This window comes from Rhincodon typus, chromosome 40, assembly GCF_021869965.1.
Source record: "Rhincodon typus isolate 14 chromosome 40, sRhiTyp1.1, whole genome shotgun sequence".
Taxonomy (NCBI): Eukaryota; Metazoa; Chordata; class Chondrichthyes; order Orectolobiformes; family Rhincodontidae; genus Rhincodon; species Rhincodon typus.
Window position 1 is genome coordinate 7403431 of NC_063371.1, and position 24541 is coordinate 7427971.

At 40.8% G+C, this 24541-nt stretch overlaps 2 protein-coding genes across 3 annotated transcripts in view; one reads left to right on the top strand and one right to left on the bottom strand.

Annotated features, from left to right (window-relative positions):
- LOC109938117 (gamma-glutamyl hydrolase) overlaps positions 1–5978 on the bottom strand; it is a 40140-nt gene extending 34162 nt beyond the window's left edge. The window contains exon 1 of one of the 2 annotated variants that reach the window (XM_048618530.1): positions 5559–5978. In XM_048618530.1, the coding sequence (XP_048474487.1) occupies positions 5559–5568 (10 nt within the window). In that variant the 5' untranslated portion in view covers positions 5569–5978. Of the gene's footprint in view, positions 1–1415; positions 4132–5558 lie in introns of those variants that run through there. The other variant, XM_048618529.1, reaches the window with a different exon arrangement.
- Positions 5979–6081: 103 nt separating this feature from the next.
- Positions 6082–24192, top strand: ncaph (non-SMC condensin I complex, subunit H). The gene is made up of 18 exons (XM_048618531.1): positions 6082–6199; positions 7536–7759; positions 8030–8117; positions 10835–10927; positions 12739–12859; positions 13145–13278; positions 13715–13904; positions 14969–15057; positions 16790–16998; positions 17239–17387; positions 17831–17931; positions 18711–18833; positions 19338–19445; positions 19539–19691; positions 20956–21069; positions 22266–22354; positions 23332–23407; positions 23603–24192. The coding sequence occupies exons 2-18, from the start codon at positions 7542–7544 to the stop codon at positions 23660–23662; spliced, it is 2115 nt and encodes a 704-aa protein (XP_048474488.1). The 5' UTR covers positions 6082–6199; positions 7536–7541; the 3' UTR covers positions 23663–24192.
- Positions 24193–24541: the final 349 nt, after the last annotated feature.

Consider the following 24541-nt stretch of genomic DNA (forward strand, 5'->3'; position numbering starts at 1 on the left):
TCTCAGCTAGGCTGCTGAGGAACTTGGCATGGGAGGGGTATGATCCAGTTGTTGTGATCCATTTGCTTCACTGTCACGACACGCTCCTTTCAGATTTAGCACATGTTCTGGTGCCATTGAACCATATCCCCACACCATCCAGATTGTCTGACATGATTGCGAAGGAACTAAAGGATCAAACAGCCTCTAGCCAAAGAATATGACATCATTCTTGCTTTGAGCAGAGTTCTGTTGAAACTGGTTGCAGATGCCAGTTTGTGCACTAATAATAGATCCAAACAGAAGACTGCATGGGAGGCTTTTAACGGAGTGCCTCTACTGGCTAGAGCTGTCCCCTCCTTTTTGCCCATTATTCTGTTGAACTCTTCAAAAGGCTTGATACAACTTACGAACAACTGCACTACTGATATTTACACTGACCATCATCCAATTTAAGATACCCTCTCTGAAACCAAATTTGGAGAGCACTATATGATTATCGGTGTGCAATATTCTGTGAAGGACTTCTGCTGGTCCAAGCGGATGAGGCAGATATCCATCATTCTGTCCTGCACGTGGGCAATCAAATACCCGAGTAGTTCGAGGGTCTCAAAGTCCTTCCGGCTGGCTACAGCCCATGTTTGGTCACAATGGATCACCAACTCCAGAACAGATTTGTCATGATTGGCAAGTAGCCTTGACAGTCTTTTGTCACCCACAATCAACAGTAAAATGGGTCACCATATTTGTTACTACCTCCCTCTACCACTTCCACTTGTATATGCGGGTCATGATGCCTTTCCTAAGGATTTTAACCTTGTAATGGTTGGAAACATACTCTTGTACACTTCCAGTAGGTCTGAATTGATCTACTCCCAGAATCAAATACAACTCAGTTGTAAATCATAAATAAAAAACCAAACGTCTAAAAAAGGATCACTGGACCCGAAACTGAATCCGACTCCAATTTCTCTCCATGGATGCTGCCAGACCTGCTCAGTTTTTCCAGCAATTTCTGTTTTTATTTCAGTTGTCTAGGATTGTGACTAATCTCAAAGGATTTAGCAGCTTGCTGTTCTAGACCAAGGCATACACATAAATTAACGGAGCAGAACATTTTTGTACATTAAGTCTCCTAAAAGTAGGTGATTACTCATCACCTTCATAACTTCAGAAACTGTGATGTTTGCTCCCTGCAGTAGAATACTGTACCCAGACCAGTGAAACTGATAAAGAGTTTCTGACCATATTAATGGCCCCATCTTTGTGACTATTCTCTGTCAGGCTTGAAGTGCACATACTCCTGTCAAAATCATAGGTCAGTTTTGACTCTGGCAAGTGAACCCAAGAATGAAGCATGTCATTTAGGAGACTGGACAATCTGCACTTTAGTGGAAGCAGTCTTTAGTCTCATTTTAAAAATTTTTGTCACTTACCAGATCTGTTATCTGAGAAAGTTCCTGTCCTTAGTATAAGTTTACTCTTCCATACCCACAGCATTCACAAATTTGTCTCATTTGTGCTCAGCTGAGAAAACCACACTGGTTGACCCTGCTGGAATTATTCTGGCTGAATATAATCAGGGGTTCATTGAAAGAGTGAGGTTTGATCTGTCTTCCTTTGGAAAAGTATATCAAATCCATTTCCCTTCCAGGGCATTGTCGCTGCTTGTTTGCTGTAGTTGAGTGCAACGGCGCCTTTACAGTTGCAAATTTTTTACAGTTGCTTAATTTGTTTTCCTTCACCTCCTTCGTGTTTTGCTGCTTCTTCTGTAGTCTTGTCTGTACAGGATGGGAGTTGCCTCTTGTTGTTGATCTCAGAAGTGGCTTAGTCCTAGCTGGTGTGTGAAGAGCTATTATACATAATCTAATTGATGCAAACAGCTTTTCAGCTTTTAACTCTTTGTTTGCCAAAAACCCATGCACACTTATCATACACAATATCTAAAATTCATAGTACAATAAGAAAAAACTAAAGCCATATTTCTCTCAATTTCTCCAATTACATCTGATGTAATATCAGAACAAATTTATACTTTAGTAGCAAACTTAAGAAATTGATGTCCAAGTCTGGTAGTCTAGTGGTAAGGATTCAGTGCTCTAATGCCATGGCCTGCGTTTGATTCCTGGTCAGGAAACTCACAATCTCCTTTGCTAGTTTTGGGCAGCACAGTGGCTCAGTGGTGAGCACTGCCTCCTCACAGCGACAGGGGCCTGGGTTCGATTTCACCCTTGGGCAACTGTCTATGCGGAATTTGCACATTCTCCCCGCATCTGTGTGGGTTTCCTCCAGGCGCTCCAGTTTTCTCCCATAGTCCAAAGACGTGCAGGCTAAGTGTATTGGCCGTGCTAAATTGCCCATAGTGTTCAGGGATGTGTAGATTAGGTGGATGGGTCTGGGTGGGATGCTTGGAGGGTGTGGACTTGTTGGGCTGAAGGGCCTGTTTCCACACTGTAGGGATTCTAAGTAAGTACAGCAGGTCCACACACATTGCTAGTAGCATTAGAACATCATCGGGTTTTAGAAGCCAGAAATATAGAAGATAGGAGCAGGAGAAGGTCAGTTGACCCCTGGAGCTTGCTCTGTCATATATATGATCATGATTGATCCCTCCTTCTCTCCATATCCCTTAATCCCTTTGGACAAGAGCAACATTAACTCCTTGAAAATATACAATGTTTTGGCCTCAACCACTCAATGTTGTTGTGAATTCCACAGGCTCACCAGTCTCCAGGTAAAGAAATTTTCCTTATTTCACTCCTAAAATGGTTTACTCTCATCTTTAAACTATGACTCCTGATTCTGGACTCCCTCACCAATGGCAACACCCTTCCTGCATCTAAGCTGTAAAATTCTGTTAAAATTTTCTGTGAGATTTCCCCCCCACCCCACCTCATTCTTCCAAACCCCAGTTAATATAATCCAAACCAACTCAATCTCTTCTCCTATGTCAGTCCTGCCATTGCAAGAATCAGTTTGGCCAATATTCACTGCATTCCCTTGATAGGAAGAATATTGACTGTTTTCCAAGTGCTCTTCTATGAATTCACTGTCAACGGACTTTTGCACCTTCTTCATGACAATGTCAAAATCATTGGTCCAGAATTTTCGGTTTCCTCCCTCTGTGTCTTATCAAAAAGTGGGGTTACATTGGCTACTCTACAATCTCGAAGAAGTGTTCCACAGTTAAAAGAATCTTGGAAGATGACCACCAATGCATCTGCTATTTTGAGGGCTACTTTCATAAATACTCTGAGACAGAGATTCTCAGGCCCTGGGATTTATCAGCCTTCAATCCCATCAATTTCTCCAACACCATTTCTCCACTAATAGAGATTCGTTTCAGTTCCTCCTTCTCGCTAAATCCAAAATTATTTGTCCTCCTTTATGAAAACATAAATGAAGTGTGAATTTAATTAATCAGCTATTTCTTGTTCCCCATTTTAATAATGTCTATTTCTGACTGTAAGTGACCTATGTCAGTTTTCACTAATCTTTTTCTCTTTACGTATCAACAGAAACTTTGTCAGTCAGTTCTTCTGTTCTCCACAAGCTGACTCTCACTCTACTTCCCCTTCTTAATTAATGCCTTGGTCCTTCTTTGTTGACTTTTAAACTATTCCCAAGCCTCCAGTAGATTTTTTTTGTTGCCAATTTGTATGCCTCTTTTTTGTTTCCCATCTCATACTATCTCTAACTTCCCTTGTAAGCCATGGTTTCGCCACTGTTCTTCTGCACTCTTGTGCCAGACAGGAACAAAGTTTTGTTGTTTTCCCATTTGCTCTTTGAATGTTTGCCACTGTCGATCCACTGTCATTCCTTGCAGTAACATTTCCCAATCCATCAAAGTTAACTCCTACCACTGTAGTTTCCCTCATTAAAAATTCAGGACCCGAGTCTCAGAACCAAATACCTCACTCTCCGTCGTGATAAGAAAACCCGATCACATTATGGTTGCTCATCCTGAAGAGGTCTTTCACAACTGCTTGACCAATTATTCATTTTTCATGACATTATACCCAGTCTAAGATGGCCTGTTTTCTTGTTTCCTAGTCAATGAAGTCAGAATTCACACGAAACCTGGTTATAGTCCAACAGGTTAATTTGAAATCACAAACTTTCTGAGCACTGCTCCTTGGTCAGGTGAAGTCGAACGTGATGAAGGAGCAGTGCCCTGCAAGCCTGTGATCTCAATAAACCTGTTGAACTATAACCTAGTGTTGTGTGACTTCTGACTTTGTCCACCCCAGTCCAACACTGGCACCCCACGTCATGGTGACTAGATGGAAAGCGGCCCTTTGGCCCATTGCGTCATGTTGGTCACCTATCTACTCTAGTCCCATTTTCCAGCACTTCCTCCCTCAGCTTGTCTGCCATGGTATTTCAAGTGTTCATCAAAAATCTTCTTCAATGTTGTAACGGTTTTCCACTTCTACCATCCTTTCAGGCAATGAGTTCTGGATAGCCACCTCCCCGTGAGAAAAAAATTCTTCCTTGAATCCCCCCTATAGCTTCTGCTCCTTGCCTTGAGTCTTTGCCTCCTGGTTATTGACCTCTCTACGAAAAAAAGGTTACTTCCTATCGATGTCCCTCCAAATTTTGTATATTTCATTCAAGTACGTGACTCAACCCTCTCAAATGTCAAGAAAGCAACTTAAGCCCATCTAGTCTCTCTTCATTGTTGAAACACTCGAGCCCAGCAAACATCCTGGTGAATGTCCTCTGCAGCCTCTTGAGAACAATCACATGCATCCTATACTGTGCGACCAGGACTGCATACAGTCCTCAAGCTGTGGCCTCTGTAATGTTATATACAGCTCCAGAACAAGCTCCTTGCTCTTGATAAGTATCCCATATGACTTCTTCACAAGCTTGTTCACCTATCATGTTGCATTCAAGGATCTTTGGATAAGGAAAGCAAGGTCCCTCTGAATGTCCTTCGGTCCTACTGTATGTTGTGAACCTCTGAGCCATGGCAGTCTTCTCAAAATGCATCAGCTCACTGTTTTCTAAATCAATTCCCATTTGTCACTGTTCTGCTCATCGGACTCACCCCAGTCACAAGAACAACCCTTGACCATCATCCTCAGCTTCCTGCCATGAAGCCAAACTTTGGATCCAATTTGCCAAACTGCCCTGGATCCCATGGGTTCTAATCTTCTTGATGAATCTCCATGTGTCACCTTGTCACAAGTTATTTCGGTTTTTAATACAAGTCAAAGAACCTGCAATCAAACCGTTGTACTGTTATCAGTTTTGTTAGAGTGGTTAATACAATCATTGAGACATGAAAGAAGCATTCATACACTGAAGTAAGTGCAAAGAAGAGTTGCAAACTGATCAGTCACCTCCAGAGTCTGATTTATAAAAGGACAAAACTGAGGAGCATTCAAAGTACAAGTCTGTTGTGCCTGTCAATAAAATCATGGTTAATCCACATCTCACTATCACTTTCTCGCTTTTGCTGCAGATCCACCATACATACGTTTGCCAAAACAACATCTTTTCATCTTGAGAACTCCAGTTATCTCAGAATCCACAGCGTTTTGAAAGACAGAATTCCCAATTTGAGTTTGTACCTTTTGTCATGTGGAGTACACTTTCATACCGGTGTCAGGAAATTTCCGGCTGCAGGCCGGAAAGTCTTCTCACACTGCATTTGATAAAAGGCCTGGAATTCTCAGATGGGGCATTGGAGATTTTCCCCCCGCAGAAAAAGAAACCTCTGGAATTATTGAAGAAACAATTGGACTTTGAAATGTGGGGTCTGACGTGAACGTTTGAAGAGGGGCCGAACGGCCTTCTTCGTTCTCAGTCATCTTTCAGGAATGATATCAGACGAACACTGTGAAGGTCGGAGAAATTCAGGCGAAGACACTCTTCGGTGTTTGCCCACGGATTTCTGTCAGTTTTCCGGATAATCCGCTTTTCCGAAAAGGCTGACGGCGCACTCCGTCCGTCGCAAGAGTGCAGACGCTTAAGACACTACGCGTGCGCGGAGCGACCCCGTCCCTTTCCCGGCGAGCCGCGCGTGCGCGGAGCGTCACCACCCCGGGCACCTCCGGCGAGCCGCGCGTGCGCACTGTCGAGCCGCGGGAAAGTTTGAATTCCGATTGAAGTAACGGCATAACCGAGCGAGATCCCGGTCGTCATCTTCCCTCTCCGACCCCGGGGTGGGATACAACGACGTTGAAGAAAATCGGACATCTGGATCACTCAGGTCAGTGCGGGCCCGGACGATTTGAGGAGGCCTGGAGATTGTGTTTTTTTTCATTGTTCGCCTATTGCATTTGAGCGGGCGGAAAAAGTTAGGCCGCAATCGCACCCCAAATCTCTCAGAAACATACACGTACGCCATCTTTTAACATCTGAACGGAGCGGGTGTGAATGTTTTCAACCGACACCCGGCGGACCGAGCGAGTGGTCGGTCAATCTGGCAGCATCCGTAGAGAGAAATCAGAGTTGTGAGTCCTGTAACCCTTCTTCAGCACGGGTAGAGGTTCTGAAGAAGGGTCACTGGACTGTAAACATTCTTTCCACAGATGCTGCCCGACCTGCTGAGTTTATCCAGCAATTCCTGTCATTGTTGTCAGGTCTCGGTTGACTTAGGGTTCCTATTAGCAACTGCGTTCCTTGGCGTCCGGGGTTCATGGACGCCGCTAGTTGCAGAGACGTCTGCGACTGTAGAAAGAGACTAGATGAATGAAAATCGTGACGACGAGAAGTAGATCAAAAAAGCTTCACTGTAATGGCAGTAATTAAGGCGGCACGGTGGCTCAGTGGTTCTCACTGCTGTCTGACAGTGTCAGGGTCTCGGGTTCGATTCTACCCTCGGGCGTCTGTCTGTGTGGAGTTTGCACATTCTCCCCGGGTGCTCCGGTTTCCTCCCACAGTCCAAAGACGTGCAGGCTCGGTGGATTGGCCATCCCTGCAGTGTTCAGGGATATGTCGATTGGGTTAATAGGGGGAATGAGCCTGAGCGGTCGCTGTGGACTTTTTGGGCCGAAGGGCCTGTTTCCACACTGTAGGGTTTCGATGGATATCAGAATTCACATGGTAGCTGAGCGTGAAACTTGAGTGAAGATATTAAAGTGGTTTATTTGGCTGGGTGAGGCACACTGAAGGTGGCATGAATTAGGTTGTAAAGCAAACCGGAAGAACTGCAGATGCTGTAAAACAGGAACAAAAACAAAGTTGCTGGAAAAGCTCAGCAAGTCTAGCAGCATCTGTGAAGGAAAAATCAGAGTTAACATTTTGGGTCCGGTGACCCTTACTCAGAACTCCTCTGTAAAGGAGTCAGGTAGGTTTGTTAAAAGCCATTTAAATGTACGTTGGAAGGAGAAATAATGGTAAATGTGCTTTAATGGCTCATCCATCTATGTAAATACACTGGAATTTTGGAGGAGAAGAACCAGATCATGACTTCATGATCTGCCTTGGGAGACCTTGAACAGGTCAGACAGATGTAGGGAAAAGTGGAAACTATTGATTCCATGACTTCAGCTTTTTGATGCTCTTTTGCTTTGACGTTCTTTTGCTGTATTTGTTTGTCGCAGGGCAAAATGGATTCTTTGACCTCAGTTTCTCAAGTGGGGTCTTCTGACCACAAGTTTATTTCTCCAGCTACGAAGCGACAGGCTGTACAGAGCCTAAAGACCTCTGTAAAAATGGATGTTGCAGCAAATGATGATGAGCGTGAAAGGAGGGAGAGAAGGCGCTCAAAAGTGACAGACTTGCAACTAAGTGGCACAGAGAGCCCTTTGGTATCCCCAATGCAAAGGTAGGTCTCATTGCACCGTTTCATTCTCGTGTCACTTAGCATGTATTTATGTATCATTGCTCCAGAGTGAACTCTCCTTCTGCTTTTCTTCTATGCTGCTCCTGAACCCTGAGTATTGTCCAAAGCCCTTCCTAATTACGTTACAGCTTGCTTCTTTTGCTGGTGTGATGTGTCAGAATTATTGACTCTGGGTTGTTTGGATGCTGAGCTGTGGACGAGTCACTTTTCACCTTCAAAATAATTGATTCTGATTGTCATTCATTGTTGCAGGGGGACCCCACAATCTTTTGAACCCAAACTGTCAAATAATCAGATATCTGAACACTATTCTACCTGCATCAAACTATGTTCTGAAAACGTAAGTGGATGTTGACAGTTGTTCTGATTTCATAACGGACTCAGTTTTTTCTTTACAATGTCAAACTTGTTTAAAATTGGAACAGAAATGGGCTTCTTGTACCCTTGTGTCAAATATGGACCTGCTGGAATGCATCCTTGGGTACTGAAGGAAGTAGCTACAGAGATAGGGGATGCGTGGGGAGTAATCTTCCAAGAATCCTTTGATTCTGAAAAAGTCTCAAAGAATTAGAAAACTGCCAATGTAATGCCATTATTTAAGAAGAGATAGAGACAAAAAAAAATTAGATAATTTGAGGCCAGTTAAATTTATAGGTTATTGAGAAAATGTTAGAGGCTATTATAGAGGCAGTAATACCAGAGCATTTAGAAATGCATCGATCAGGCAGATTTAGATACGATCAGGCAGAGTCAGCATGGTTAAATGGAATGTTGGTGTTCTTTATTGCAAAGGGAATAGAGTATAAAGGTAGGAAGATTGTGCTTAAATATGCAAGGCATGAGTCAGACCACAGCTGGAATACAGTTTTGTGTCCCTTATCTCAAGAAAGATATACTGGCATTGAAGGCAGTCCAAAGAAGATTCAGTCAGTTAATACCATATATACAATGACTGTCTTGTGAGGAGAGATTGAGCAATTTGGGCATGTATTCATTAAAATTCAAAAGCATACAAGATTCTTTAGGAATTCAAGGGATAAATTTGGAGAATTCAATTTTTTGGCCTTGCAGGAGAATCTTGGACCAGAAGGTATAATCTTTGAGTAAGGGGTTGCATATTTTAAGACAGATGAGCAGGAGGAGAATGAATCTGTGGAGTTCTTTTCTGCAGACTGCTGTTGAGGCTGAATATGTTCAAGTATATTAAGTATTTTCAAGGCTTTGATAGAGAGATTTTTAATCACTACGGGATGAAGGGTTGTGGAGAAAAGGAGTCAAGTGTCGTTTAGGATCATTAAATAAACCACAATCTCATTGAATGATGGAAGAGACTTGGTGGGCTGGATTGCCTACTTCTGCTCCTATGTCTTATAGACTTTGTAAGATATGAATTACGCTGAACTTGTTGAATCACTTTTGAAAGGATCACAATTTGTGTGTTTTCTAAGTTGACAATGTTGGCATTCTGATCATGAGTTGTTTTCTGAGAAGTGAGGCTCAAGATTGCATCTACCAATTGTAATGTAAGGTGTGATATTTGTATCATTTTTAGAGTTTTGATTTGAAAATATTGGCATGGAGGTGGTGACTTTTCTGTAAGATTTTTTAAAAAGCACTTGGTCAGACCATGATTCTGAAATAGTGGCCTCTTCCAAGATGTGTCAGACAAGTGACTCTTTGAAGGGTTAATGGAAGATATGTTTTTACTGTGATGGTTTGTGACATGAGATAAACATTGACGAGCATTTGGTTCTTTGGCTCAGGATTGATAAGAGCTTAGAAAACCCAGAGATAAAATGTTTTTACATATTTTGGAGGAGACCTGATGCGATTGAGGGAAATGTGGGTTCTCTTCAGGAAAATGGCTGTAGAATGGTTTAGGCACATGTACTACAATTGAAAAATATAGTTTGTGTACCTTCTTGACCAGGTGTAATTGGTTGGAAGCATGCAGGTTATTCAAAAGCTGAGGAAATCCATGCTCTCGGTTTGAGAGTTTTTAATTAAGCAGACTGAATAGTTGACAGAAAAAAACTGGGGAGAACCAGCGACATTGAATTTAATGTTTTAGTAGGGAGGGGTAATTTCTCTGGATTTGAATCACGGTGAAGTGATGGTGTTGGGGAACAGATTGGTGGTTGTTTTGTTTTTTAAGACTGAAATTTTTTTGTTTTCATCTTGTACATAAAAAAGACAAAGGCTCTCTGTTTTGCTAAACATGGATTCTTCAGCAATGACGGAATTCAGAAAATTTACTTGGACATTTCTCTTAAAAATTGGAAATCGCGGTGGCAACATGAAATGAAAAGAAAAGATTGGGAATACCTAAGAGGTCTGTTAACCCCTGAGAAATGGTAGATTGGTTTTATGTTTAAACCCTGTGTCACGCTGTTTATCGACTTTTCTCTTGTGGCATAATGTTAGTGTTCTGTGACTTTTCTCCAGCATGTGCAACAGAATCGATATAATCATTTTGTTCACCATTGTTTGGACAAAATTCATATTCTGGTTTCAAACTTTTTTGGCCATTCCTCGACTGAAAGGATTAGTTGTACTCAAATGTGTTTTCTTTTATGAAAGCTTTCCTGTTGCTTCTCAAAGTAACTGTAATAGATCATAAATCTGTCAACAAAAAACATCAAATTTGATTTGTGGTGGGATGAGAAACTAACCGTGGCTAATATGCTGACATGTCTCTTCATTGACAACGTAACAGTTGGTTTTGAAGAATTCGGAACATGTTCGTAAAAAGGTAATTGAAATTATTGCATTCGTCAAGCAGCAAGTGGTTTTGTAGAGTGTTCACTGAGTTGCTTTGTGTAACGATGTAAGGAATATACATGCCATGGAAATTTTGATCAGATCACTGGAGTTCCATTACCACATCTTTGGATGCCACCATTTCGTAGGTATGAGTAAGTGGGAGTCAGGTTGCAAGGAGAAATTTGGACCACTGAAGGATGTGGCTTGAACTCTGAACATGAAAAGTTATCTGCAATAGATTTGAATTTGCTGCAATGTAATGTAATTGGACTCTTTATTTTGTGACTCTCATAGAAAATCACCACCAAGAATGCATTTGGTCTTCACTTGATTGATTACATGGCTGACCTCCTCAAGGAGAAGGAATCTGAACTCACTAACTTCAAGGTTAGAAAGACTTAAAAGACACAACAACATCTCATTCACTTCGTTGTCATATTGTCCCTCCTGTGATTCTGTCAAAGGAGCCAACTAACCTTTTAGACCTCTACAACTTCACAATGTGACTTGAATGATTTCTGTTAATTCTAGTTATGTTGTTTGTGATGCATCTTATTGTTTTGGTTTCTACAGCGAATGTAAAGGATAACGGCCCAAGTTGTATACTTTGCTGTAACCGATTCTAAGTATCTTGGAACCCAGTGTCTTAACCCAGTGAGAAGAGATAGCTCTTGATTGCAACAATGTGCAAGATTTATTCTTAATTATTCTGAATTATTCTTAATTATTCCTGCCTTCTTTCTCCTGGTGACCCATGTGCCTCCAAATTTGATTACCAATGGCATGAAGGGTGCGAGGGACAATGTTAATAAAAGGCATTCAAGTGTTTGATCAGCTGTTATTGTGTTCAAGGCTGAGCAGACTCAGTGGGCTGAATGGCTGACTGCTGTGTCCCTCAAGGGTGATCCACCAAAGGTTTATATCTTGATCTTTAGGTCATTAAAAGTGTAAACTTCTAGCCATAGGTTCAGGCAGTGGATGGATCTCACTGAAATATTTTGCTTCTCTAATCAAAAACTCTAAATGAGAATCAAGTGATATATAATTCATCCACTAACTGTGTCAGACTGAAATGTGTGATAATAAAGGCAGCTTTGCTGAGAGTAGAACTTTCATCTTTCACAATGCTAAGACCATTGGTCAAAGAGACCTTCACCAATATGTACAGTGTGTTGATGTGAGTGTTTTAGGGGATTTACAATATCTTGATAGTTATTACTCAGACATATTGGAGATCATTGTAATCATGGAATTCTAACTGCTGGCTGTGAATGCTTGAAGTATCCACACTTGGTTTGATTTTCTCATTTGTATTCTGGTGGATGTGGAGTTTGAACTTCATTCGCTGAAACTTTTGCTGTGTGTTTTTATATGATTAACCATTTTTCTCTTGGAGATAATCTTTTCCAGTTTATTAATCTTTGGACACAATGTAAAAAAAATCTTCTGACCTGCCACCTCTCTTTGCACAATTGTACGCTTTTTCTTTAAGTTTGGTTGTATTTTTAATCTTTCTCATTAACCTTGCTTTCGAATTTAGTTTTCTTCCTGGACAGTATCTTTTATGTTTTTTTTTTGAAATATCCCCTTAAATGTTTGCCACTGTACTCAATTGACTTATCCCTCGACTTCATTTGTTGATCACTTCAGCAAGCTTGGCTTTCATGTCCTCAGTTGCCCTTGTGTAAGCTGAAATACTACTGTTGAACCCACTCTTGCCTTCCTCAAATTGAACATGAAATTCTGTCATGTTATGATCCTTGCTCCCTCAAATGCCTTTTCTACGAGCTCAGTACTCCTGCTGAACTCCATATTGAGTTGAGAAGAATGTCGAGAGCTAAGACGAAAGATGACATGGTGCTGTTCTTTCAGCTTATACTGAGGTTCAGAGAGCCACAGCAACATGCCATAATTAGAAAAGTCAGAGTGGCAGCAAGGTACAGAATTAAAAAGACATGGAATATGAAGCAATGTGTTGGTGGATGGAGGTAGAGGGTGATGGTGGTCTCATGGTTGCGTATTGCATGAAGGTTCTGCAAATGCGTTTACCCAGTCTGTATTTAATCTCCAATGCAAAGCACACTACATTGTGAACAGCCAATACAGTGGAATAATTTAATTTGTTTTGCTCATAGTTCACAGAAGTAACCTACATGTATCAGGTTAATTTTTAACCTGGTATTGACAATTGATTGCAGATGGCAGCTGGCACCTTGGATGCCAGTACAAAGATCTATGCTGTGAGAGTGGATGCAGTTCATTCAGATGTGTTCAGGATCCTGGGCGGCCTTGGAAAAAACACTGAAGAGCCAGGTGCTGGTGAGCAAGGACAAATGTACATCTTGAACCAATTTTGAAAGGAAAACTTAGCTTTAGTATTGATTAAAACTTTGTCCTGTCATGAGATCATGTGTGCAGTCATGAGAAAATGAAGTACCAGTCCTTTAATAAAGAGGAATACAGTTTCTTTTAGCACCCTGTTTCATGATATAAAAGGATATGTGTAGGTTAGAGATTCAGCAAATGTTCTGGCTTCCTTTATATAAACTGTACTCTCCCTCTGTGCATTCTAGTTTTATATGACTCTGCTTTTTCTGTGTACAGAAGTAAACCCCGAGTCTTTGGAAGGCCAAAATGCAAAAGGCTCTCAGAAGCAAAACAAAAGGAAGCATTCCTATAAAACCATTGAGCAAAATTTGAGTAACATCACATACGGAGCCAGTGACATGAAGTGTGAGGTGAGATTACTTTGTTCTTTCGTATAGTGGCCATGTGATTCAATGGATCCTAGAAATCCCTGTGTGATTCATTAAGTAATTGCTTTAAGTGGGAAGGGTCAATAGGCTGCCCAACTGTACATGGAATTTTGACTGTGCTGATCTCTGTCCTACTTGATACCATGCATTGAAACATGTCATAAAAATCACCTGAACATCAATCTGGAATAGGAAGCAAACTTTTATATTTTCGCATTAACTTTGAGCTGTGATATTATGCGTTGAGTCCAAGTTACATTGAAAATGAAGTGAAGAATGACTAGCAACTTGCATTTTCTAATGTTTTAGCAAAACATAACTGAGGAAAGTAAGACAAACACAACTGTGTCTAAAGAAATCAAATAAAGAATCGGAATGTACTGCCTATTAAGTTCAATTGACACCTTGTATTTTGTAGATTGACCCAATGTTCCAGAAAGCTGCTTCAATGTTTGACGAATGCAGTGCAGTGGGGGTTTTCATGGTTAATTTGCAGACTTATGGACACTCTGCTGAACTGCTGTTTGATTCTGATGCCAAACTCATTGATACTGGTCCTGCACCAGAGTTGCCACCCATTGACCATGTGGAGATATCTGACCTTGGAGGCAAGTTTTTTTTTTTTGAAATGCTGATGTGAAATGGTAATATTTCTGTGACTGAAGAAGTACTTTTATAAGTTTGGTGTCACTAACTCCACCTCCTGCAGTGAAGGGAGATCTGTTGTATGTGGTTGTATCCTCCAGTAATTTTACACAATAGTCACACACTGCTTCGAGGGAGGATAGCAAAATTGTTTTGAGGAAGGGTCACCAGACCCGAAACATTAACTCTGTTTTATCCTTTACAGATGCTGCCAGAGCAGCTGAGTTTTTCCAACAACTTTGTTTTTGTCCCTGATTTACAGCATCCGCAGTTTTTTTGGTGTTTATTTAGCAAAAGTGTTTGTTTTCTTCAGGGCACTTTGCAGTAAGTAAGGTCGTTTAGCCGGTAAACAATGATTGTCAGTATGACTGGCAGAATACAGTTTGTGACTAATGAAATAAAGTGAACTGTAAGTGTTACTGCCTATCTCTGCCTATTACACATCTCTCTGCTGATAAGCTTTAGCAGAAGATAATCTTTTTGTTCTCTCCATTTTTGCTTTCCTGATCTGGCACACAGCCCGTATTTTAAAAGACCTTGTGACAATCGTTCCAATTGGCAATTCCTCCTTTGTGTGCGTGGACAAGAAATGTCAATTGGTTATCCGTTCCAAGAGGGTCATTCTGGTTGACACTTGACTTGTTCCTCAAAACCACACATTTTTATTTATATTTGCAGTTGGCATCATTTGCAGTGAGAACCTTGTTTTGTGTTGCAACATTGTGGCTTCAGCCTCATGCTGCAATGCAGTTCCTTGCTGTCCTGTGCAGGTTGATGCATATCATCTTGCAGCATTTGCCACAGAGTTGGTTCAGGTGCATCAGCTGATTAGGTGCCACCAAAATAAATCCAAATACAATAAATTACTGGCAATGTCCTTTTATATGATCCAACAATTGTGACCATGTTTTGATGTTCATTACGTCAGCTCTAAATTGACTGGGTACTGGTCCCTGAGCATAGTGTCCATTGTGCTTATCTGTACGTAGCCCTCAATTTATTTTCTGTTTGCATTAACTTCTAACAGCCTTTCAGCAGTCTCTGGATGACAAGAAGATCTGTCCTTCATTAGAAGATTTTCAGTTTACAAATTGGGACAGTGAGGCTCACAATCAGGTACAAGAGACAGTCTCTCACTGATTAGATGTCTGTATCAGTGGATCAAACAGTTAAAATGCCTTCAGTGTTTTGAGCAAAATAAAATGGCTGAACTCAATGTATGTATGGGCGTGCGTGTTCTTTCGCTTGCTGGTTGTTTGTTTCATGCTGCAGATGGTTTGTGGTGTACTGCTGTTTTCAGATAAGTACAAGACTAACCAGTGACTTGAACGGAGAACTTCTGCCTACGATTCAACATGTTTTGAATGAATGCAGTGGGTTTATCAAGTTTGTATTATTTTGGACGAGGAAATTTGAATTTGCTTTTGTCCTTGTATGCTTAGAAGTTGATAATCCTTTAATCCTTTCTACCTCAAAAAGAATTAGTATTGCCATTAGCAGCGTAGTTGCAGATTGGGGTGTTCACCAGATTAACCAGGAATGTGTTGGGGTAGAAGAGAATGGTTATCATGTTAACCAGGGTTTGAGGCTAAAGGAGTAGAACTGAGTGACACAAGATCAGCATTGGGGCCTCAGCTATTTACAGTCTTAAAATGACTTGGATAAAGAGAAGGCAGTAGTTAATCCGTTTGCTGATGATAAAATGGTAGGTAAAAAATTAAGCTGGAAAAGCTGACTGTAGTTTACATCTCCATAATTAAGGAAGCAAATGTTTACGTCTGAGTTGTTCCAGTAAGAGGTGATGACATTTGTCTTTTGGGATGAGCAGAATGGAGGCTGAGAAAATTAGCTATCAACATATGAATCCAGAGCAAACTGGGTTCCTCTGGCCTACTCTGTCATTAAGCAAAATCATGGCTTATCTGCTTACTCTGCATTCCTGCCATCCTCACTTCATTTCATTCCATGATTTCTATTGACTTTTGCCTTAAATTGGACCTCTATTTTCTGGATATCAATGAAACAGAGAAGTTTCTGAAGGGACGTGATAAAGGACATGATGAACGCTTAGTCCCTCTGGCTTGGGAACATTCAGTGAGGCCACAGTCAGCATTCTGTCTAATTTTTTTTACGAGCTGTACAGGCCTCCAAGGTCCATGTGCAACGGGGACTTCTGGAACCGTAAGTCAATGTCACAATTGGCGTACTGACACTGATCGCTGTGCCTGGAACATTGAGATTTGCAGTGCATGCGCACAGCTTGGAGGAAACTTTGGCTACAACCTCAGGAGAGGGGCCAATTGTTTAGGACTGAGATGAGGACAAATTGTCATGTTGTATGTCTTGTGAATCCTGAATCCTGAAAATATGATTTGTGGGTGGACCATCGTTGAGCACATCGAAAGCTGTACTAATTGTTGGTGTGTCAGGAAAGCAAGGGACTCGGAATGAATTGTGCTGTACAGTTGAAGCTCAGGTTTAGCCTTGATTCTACTGACTGGCAGAGCAGGCCCATTCTACTCCACTTTGTTGAGTTAAATCAGTTCTGAATCCGTCTCAAAAAATCCAAGTACTTAAAATGCTGGAGATAGGAAGTGAAAACCAAGTGTTGGAAGAACTTAGCTCCAGCAGCATCCTGTGTTGGAATGAACAGTCATGTCAGACTCAAAGCTAACTCTGTTTCTCTCTCAGCAGGTGCTGGTTGGCTAGCTGAATTTGTCCAGTACTTTGTTTTTATTTATAACTCCAACTCATAAAGGGTCATCATGATCAACCATTTAGAGTCTGTTGATATTCTTGCAAGTAAGCGTACAGCCAAAAGCATGTAACTTCTTCCTGTCCTCCTCAGGCTGTTTGTTCAATGCTGGACAAATTCAAAAAAAGTGACCACTTATTCGATATGAATGCAGAGCCAGAATTTGCCAATGGTCAGCTGGGAAGCCATGACCCTGTGGTGGATGACTTTGACGGGGACCTTTGTGATGATGCTGCAGATCTGATGGACCAGGATTTCGATAACCAGCAAGAATCTTCCATCATGGCAAATGGTGAAGGCTGGTAAGAAGGGTGATTTGCAAGCTTGAGAAATGCCGATCAGTCACAGCCATTACCAGAGCATCAGCAGTACATATCAAAACTTAGAAATTGAGTCAATTTTTGAAGGAAAATTACCTGGGTTCCTGAAATTGCCCGTCCATGTTATTTGAAGATCTGATTTGGAGCAGTACTGATTGGGACCAAACGTCTTTTCATCTGAGTTGAAAATAGTTGATTAACATACTTAAATCTCTTTCATAGTAAAGAAACCATTCCCCTCTCAGATGGGGATTTCAGCAGCCTCTGTGTCCAGCTGTCAAACCACCCAGGGGAATATTCCTACTTCAGCCCCAGAATCATGAAGATGTGGGCAGGTCCTAATCATTGGCGTTTCAAACCTCGACAGAAAGGTGAGTATCAGTTGATGCACATGGCTAAGTCCCTTCCGAGAGATACTGAAATGCCGACATTCTTGTTTGACTGTGCTTGAGTAAATGTCTAAAATTGATCCCCTGAAAGTTAGTTCTTCTTTTGGTAATATTGCAATTGGATCCACCCTGCACTGAGCAAATGGTGAGGAAGGTTACAGAATCAATGGCTGATTTCCATGTCAATCTACTGTGCATTTCATTTTCATGGGAAAATTTTATCCCATAGTGCTCTAAAAGTCCACTGATTTAATGAAGCTTGTTAATTAAATACTTTAAATAGATTGAAGTTATTAAATGCAGAACATGTAACTGAGTACTGTATGCAGCATAGAATTGGAATAAAAATACAATCTGCATGTGTTGAATCAATGTTAAGTGATTCAATGCACCTTCAATAATTTGTTTTTCTTTCTTTCTGGCAGAGACAATTGCTCCCCAAAATAAGAAAAAGCAAGCCAAGAAAACATTTGAAGTTGACTTCAATGAAGTTATCAATTTTGAGATTCAGTTCAAAGAGACTAGGGTTGGTATAACAATATTACAGCATTTAGAACAGGGGATGATTTTTTTTTTCAAACTTTAAATTGACCAATCAATTTCGAGGCCCACACTGGTAGGAAAGACACAATGACGAGATAAGCCCGGAAAGAAGTAATATAGCTTGATCTTACAAGCGTTTCAGTGGAAAGCAAGATTTACGGATACTTCTAAGATCCAAACTTGTGATTTACTGGGTAAGTTTTAATGAAGATTAGGGCTGTCAGAACAGAATCGGGAGTGGGATTGATTGCATTGCTTTGTAAACAGATGGAAGAATATTTGAGAGGTATAACATCGAGAAGCAACAGATCTTTTGACAATTACTTTGCGACACTAGCAGTAGGGTTGTATTATATACGAGAGATATGGCAATCGTTAGCATTCCTTCTAAGTTCCTGAACAGCAATTGTTAATATGCTGCATGATAACAATAGACTATCAAGATACATGCATATACAACCATGCAACAGTCTTGAAGGGATAATGCACTGTCACAAACGTGCCACACATGGTGAAGGGACATACAAGGTGATGCAGAGAGGTACATCCAAGACAAACTATCTACAACTGTGCCTCATTCCTACAAGATCGCAACACGTGTACAAACATGTAGAGTATTTCCTGGGCTGTGGTTCGTCTCTGGGAATGGAGAGCGGGTCCTTGCATGGGGTATTGTCACTATACTGGGTGTGAGTCATTTCATATGTTGGATAGGCAAGACGTTCTGTGTCCAAACAATTACTGTTTTGATATTTTTTCCAGGCTGCCACGACAATCTCTCAAGCTGCATTAGATCGACGTGGTAGAAAGCTGACAACACTACCTACAGATTTCCATTATGATCCAGACAACATTACCCGGTTGTTCCTTAAACCTTGTGTCACGGTAACTGGAGCACATTTTCCAATACTGAAAAATAATGAAACATGAATGAAGTCAAAATATTCTGCTACATTACACTGTATTATTGATTGAGTTGATGCGCCTTAAATGTTTTCAAAAAGATGTCCACTCTGGACAAGCCTACAGCTTGATTGCAATAGAACCTGAAAGGGTAATTGCCTCATGCTCTAAAGTGGCAGGAGGAAGTGAGGGCCGAAGTTGCCATCCTTTTGACTAGAGTCGTGGCCGAATAAAACATTCAAAGAGTGAAATGGATTAAGTGAGAGTGTGTGTCTGTCTCACAGACTGTGCCTCCCCCCACTGTGTAGTTTTCATTATGCTGCTTCATTAACTGCGTGCAGGTCGGATACAGCATGACTTCGGTAGAATGTAATATTCTTGCTTCCACTGAGCTGAACCAATGAAGAATACCCTTTACTGCATTAGCTTGATGGTGTTTGAAAAGAGTTGAGAGGGTTTGACATGTTTGCTTAAAATTGTTTTCAGATAAAGCGGATTGTGAAAGAAAATATTTGCCCGAATCAAGATGAGGGAATTGGGGATTATGATTATAATAATCCCAATGACACATCAAACTTCTGCCCCAGAACTCAGGTCTGTGTTTATTGCTCATGCTCCTTTTGAAGAATTTTTCTTGAGACATGATTTATTTTGCATGATTACATTTTAAATTTTTGTTTTGTACAGCTTGATAGTGATGATGATCATGATGGGTTTGTAGCTGTAAATGACTCCTTTGATGCTGCATTGGAGCAAGATGAGAATGGCTTAGAACTGGATGGAAAGGACTTAAACATCACAACCTATGGAGGAGAAAATTTAGTGGCAGAGCCTCAGAAAGTAAGTGGTTTAGAAACTGTAATCTAGACTGTAAAGTTACTTTGTTGTGTCTTTCAGGCCGGAGCAGGATGAACTATTTTGCTTTTTGGCAGCGTTCTTGAGGCTTCAGTACCCTTGACAGTAGAATCTAAGTGGCAATGACAAATATTCTTGTCAATATGTCAGAACTGTCAACTGTTGGCAGAGTGTCTTGTAGCTGGCAACTGGTACAACCAGGATTATTATGGACAAGACCAAACCCCCTCAAAAATATATCAAGCAGATACCCTAGACACTAAATTTTTATTTTACTTAAAGGCAAGTGTAAGGTGCTGTGTTCCAGATGTGATTTCACTGGTCCACTCTGAGGCTTTAAGCAAAATACAATTTAATCTTACACCACAGTTAACATACAAGCAAAAAAAAATTAACATAACTTCACCTGTATTGAAATAGTGAATAAAATAATACGTTAACTACTAATGATCAAATGTTTCCATGTAGCAGCATCCCATAAACACACCCTTGGCAAAGGCAAATTCGGCAAAAAAGGTTTTCCTCACATGCCATATCCTTGACTGTCCAGGAGAAAGGAACACTGAAACAAATAATCTAGCAGAAGAGAGGGAACTCAAGCTTTTTGCTGCAATAGAGAGAGAGCTGTATCTATAAGCTTCAAATGCCAACTCCAAACCCCAAATGAAAGCAAGATGAAAACCCTGGGTCTGAGCCTGATTCCACCCACTCATGCTTCTTTTGTCTAAATAAAAAAAATTCAGGTTGTGTGCTGTTTACCCACCGATTCTGAAGCGGACACTCCAGCACTGTGGCAACACCTCTCCAGGAAAACAGCACACAACAAATCTCACTTCAAGTCAAGTACAGTCACAGGATTTTATTTGGGAAGATCTGCTATAATCCACCTTGTATCATTTCACAAGGTGTACTCGTATTAAGTAGTGAAGTATTAACCACTGATAGGTCTTTGCCAGAACCAGCATGTACTTCGTTTTACAAAACAATAAAGTGACAGTTTACATGATCTTAAGGCTAATGGCCTTCTCCACCTTACTTGTGACAGGTGGAGAGAATACGAAACAGTGGAAAGAGACACCAAATTTAATGATTCAATGTTGTTTTCTGTATTCGAAATACTGGTTGACAAAGAAACATGGCTGAAGTCGCTGTTGTATCAATCTAGGCATCAGGGTTTGTTAAAATGAACAAGAAATGTGTTAGATCTTGCAAGTTTGAAAATCTAACTGTAAATTTTGATCATTTGTAGGTCAATAAAATCCTACTGAATTATTCAAAGACAGCAAAAAAGATGGACGTGAAAAGATTGAAACAGAACATGTGGGATCTCCTGACTGAAAATAAAAACATCACGGAAGGAAAAGTGAGGAGTGTACTCAATAGGGTTAATAAATGGATTATTTCAGAGTTCCCTTGCTTTGCTGCAAAGAACTCACCAAGCCAAGATATGATTGAAAACTGTTTAAAACATGCTCGTGTCATTTGTACTCATAAGTTGTTAGTTCAAGGCCCACTTATGGTACTCCTAAAATTTTGGGTGGCCTTTCAATCATCTACTCGCCTGTCCTGACCTGTGAGAAATTTAACTTTGCGAGGGGTGGTGAGCGAGTGTGCAAAGCCAAGAGTGGCTTGCCTAATTAAGGCCCTGAAATGACCACTTAAGGGCTGCTTTCCATTGAGGTGCCAATTTGAAGTTCAGTTGCGATTCGAGGTCAGGAGCAAAGCTAGTAAGTTAGCCTGCTTGGGTTCCATGAGGAAAAGATGATGTGTTGGAATGCTCCTCTCTCGTGGGATCTCATTTCCAGATTAGTCTGACCCTGCCCCCCCGGCTCCCGCTCCAGTGGTGCTTGCCCCCTGGCCTTTCTGATCCACAAAACCACATTCGATCTCATCTAACAAAAGTAAACCCTCACAAATGCAGCAGCTTCCGTTTCGTTTCCTGCCCTGACACCCCTCCAACTACTTGGGCGGCACGGTGGCTCAGTGGTTAGCATTGCTGCCTCACAGCGCCAGTGACCCGGGTTCGAATCCACCCTTGGGCAACTCTCTGTGTGGAGTTTGTGTGGGTTTCCCCTGGGTGCTCTGGTTTCCTCCCATAGTCCAAAGTTGTGCAGGCTGGGTGGATTGGCCATGCTAAATTGCCCGTAGCGTTCAGGGATGTGTAGGTTAGGTGGGTTCTCGAGAGATGGGTCTGGGTAGGGTGCTCTTGAGGGTCGGTGTAGACTTGTTGGGCTGAAGGGCCTGTTTCCACATTGTAGGGATTCTATGAACTATCTGATTTGGGATTCCCAGCATTTAGATGTGGAGACTCTGCGAATGTGACTTCCAGATCTGAGTCCTGTCTCTGTCTGAGTAATGACTGCAGGGTGCTACATCAGTAGGGATGTGTTCCCTGATGACTTGTTTGGCAACACCTCAAAATTGTAACTTTGTGTTTCAAAAGTGATGCTGCTTCTGAGGTACAGTACTTCATTGGCTATAAATGTTGTGGTTTGTCCTGAGGTTGAGCAGGATCTTGGCGTACCATTGTAAACAAGTTGACTCTTGTTCATTAAACAGAATGGAGTGACTGAGGAGCTGCAAGTCGCTGTAATGACAGTGAAAGGACGGCAAAGCTTTACAACAATCACTAAGAATCTGTTTGAAAGGTTTGTTTCTTTTATCTTGGATGGATATCCGAACCAATGGAAATGTGCCATTTCTCAGTTCACTTAGAACAATTTTGTACCTGAATGAAAAAGTGGAATTTATGAAAAGAATTATTCAAATGATTAGAATTATAGATTAGTGCAGCACAGAAAGATCTCCTGCATCCCATTGAACGTACACAGACTCTTGAAAGAGGATTCCATCCAAGTCCCAAACCATGCAAATTTTTTCTCCTTCAACTCTGAGTCACAAATGGTCCAGTTGATAATTTTCAAATCACAACCCTAAAAATATCAGAAATGGAGTTAACATTTCAGAACCTAAGGAGAGTCATCCCAGATTCAAAACATTCACTCCATTTCTTTGTCCAAAGATTGTGCCAGATTTTGAGTTTCTCTAGCATTAGTTATGTTTTGGGGAGGCACTGTTGAGTTGCAGGCTGTTTTCCATGCATTGACTGCCGTTGTTCTTCCTGGTGTTTGCAATCGCACTCCCCATACGGTCTGCCTTGTTTTTAATAATCCAATGCCTGGGTTGACACTTTAGTTTCATTTTCCTCTTGACTTTTCTCTGCGTTGAGAAAATTAAGTGCCTTGCTAGGCCATTCAAAGAGAAGGTCAGGATTAACAATAAGTTTGCTGTCACATGTAAGTCCGATCAGACGAAGGACAAAAGATTTCCTTTCCTTTCAATGACACATTTGTGTATTAGATGGAGTGGTAAAATTCAACAAGATTTTTATGCTCTTGCAGCAATTTTTGTTTTTTATTCAAGATTTATTTGCGTAGATTTTTTGAACTAGCTGTCTTGGTGAAGTTAAAAATGATGTGTCTTGAACCTTGATCCAGACCTTCTTGGAACATCTGTATTATCCGTTATAGTACCATTGTGCCAGCATACATCATACCGATGTCTCTGCACAACTGGTTATATCTGTGAAGTTTTGTGTTTAATTTGTACTCTCTTATATTGACAGATTACCGAGTACAATGGCAAAGAACCTGTCTGTTCCTATGGCATTTGCCTGTTTGCTTCATTTAGCCAATGAAAAGGTACGTATCTGCCACAAGTTCGAGGAGTAAATGAGTGAAGGAACAACATGAGTTACAAGTCAAGTTGCATGGTTTGCCCTTGTAACCTGTTAACAACAGACAAGAGCAACAGGGTTCTTGTGCTGCAGACAAATAGATCAGACGAGGGTTTTATGGTAGTATGCAAATTTAAATCAATGTTTTGTTATCTTACAGAATCTTGCAATTGAGGGCAAGGAAGATTTATCTGATGTTATCATCGAGCAAGGAATCTGAAGACATTCTGATTGTACATATATGTAAAACATAAGTTGGAGGGGCTGTACATATTTGTAAATCTTTTCTTGGACAGTGAGCCTTGTATCATGGCTATTACTTGACCCCATGGATGCTTTCCTTTATTTGTATAAAGAATTTATTTAGACAACCAATTGGCAACTTTTCAGTGTTGAAATTATGATTTGAGATTTATGTTAAATGATTAACACCCTGATGAATATTGCAGAGACAACTTTTTGATAGACATGTTACCTTTCCATCCAACTGTCATTTGAAGACGATTTTAAACTTGTATTTTAACTGTTGTCTTTGTAAAATAAAGTGGAATAAAGATTTTTTTTTTAACTTTTTGACAGAACAGAAGCATTGTAGGCAATGTCAGTATTTATTGCTCGTATGTAATTATGTTTTGAACTGCTTTTTTGAGAAATGAATGGCTTTGATGACGAATCACTCAAAATGCTGTTGGTCTGGAATCTTTTTGGCCTGTTTGCAGGAGGATGGTACATTTCCTTTGCTTGAAGCTATCAGTGAATTACTTGGACTATCATAATCTTGCAACAGTTTAATTGTGACCTCCAGAAAAATGGCTTTTATTTAGATTTGTTTCATAAACTAGATTTGTTCAGCTGTTGTTGCAGTATCTATACTTGTGTCTTTGAAGCATTTCTCCAGGCCTATGGATTAGAAGAAACGTTCAGTGGCTCAAATCAAGGCCTCCACAGTCTCTAATTTGCACAGAATGAGTGCATTTTTCCAAGGAGGACAGGAAGCTCCCTGCCTATCACCTTTCCTGGCCTGCATTGACTTTAATAGGCTTAGCACATAAATCAGTTTGAAAACATGGGTAATTTATTGGCGGTGGTTCATAGGTGA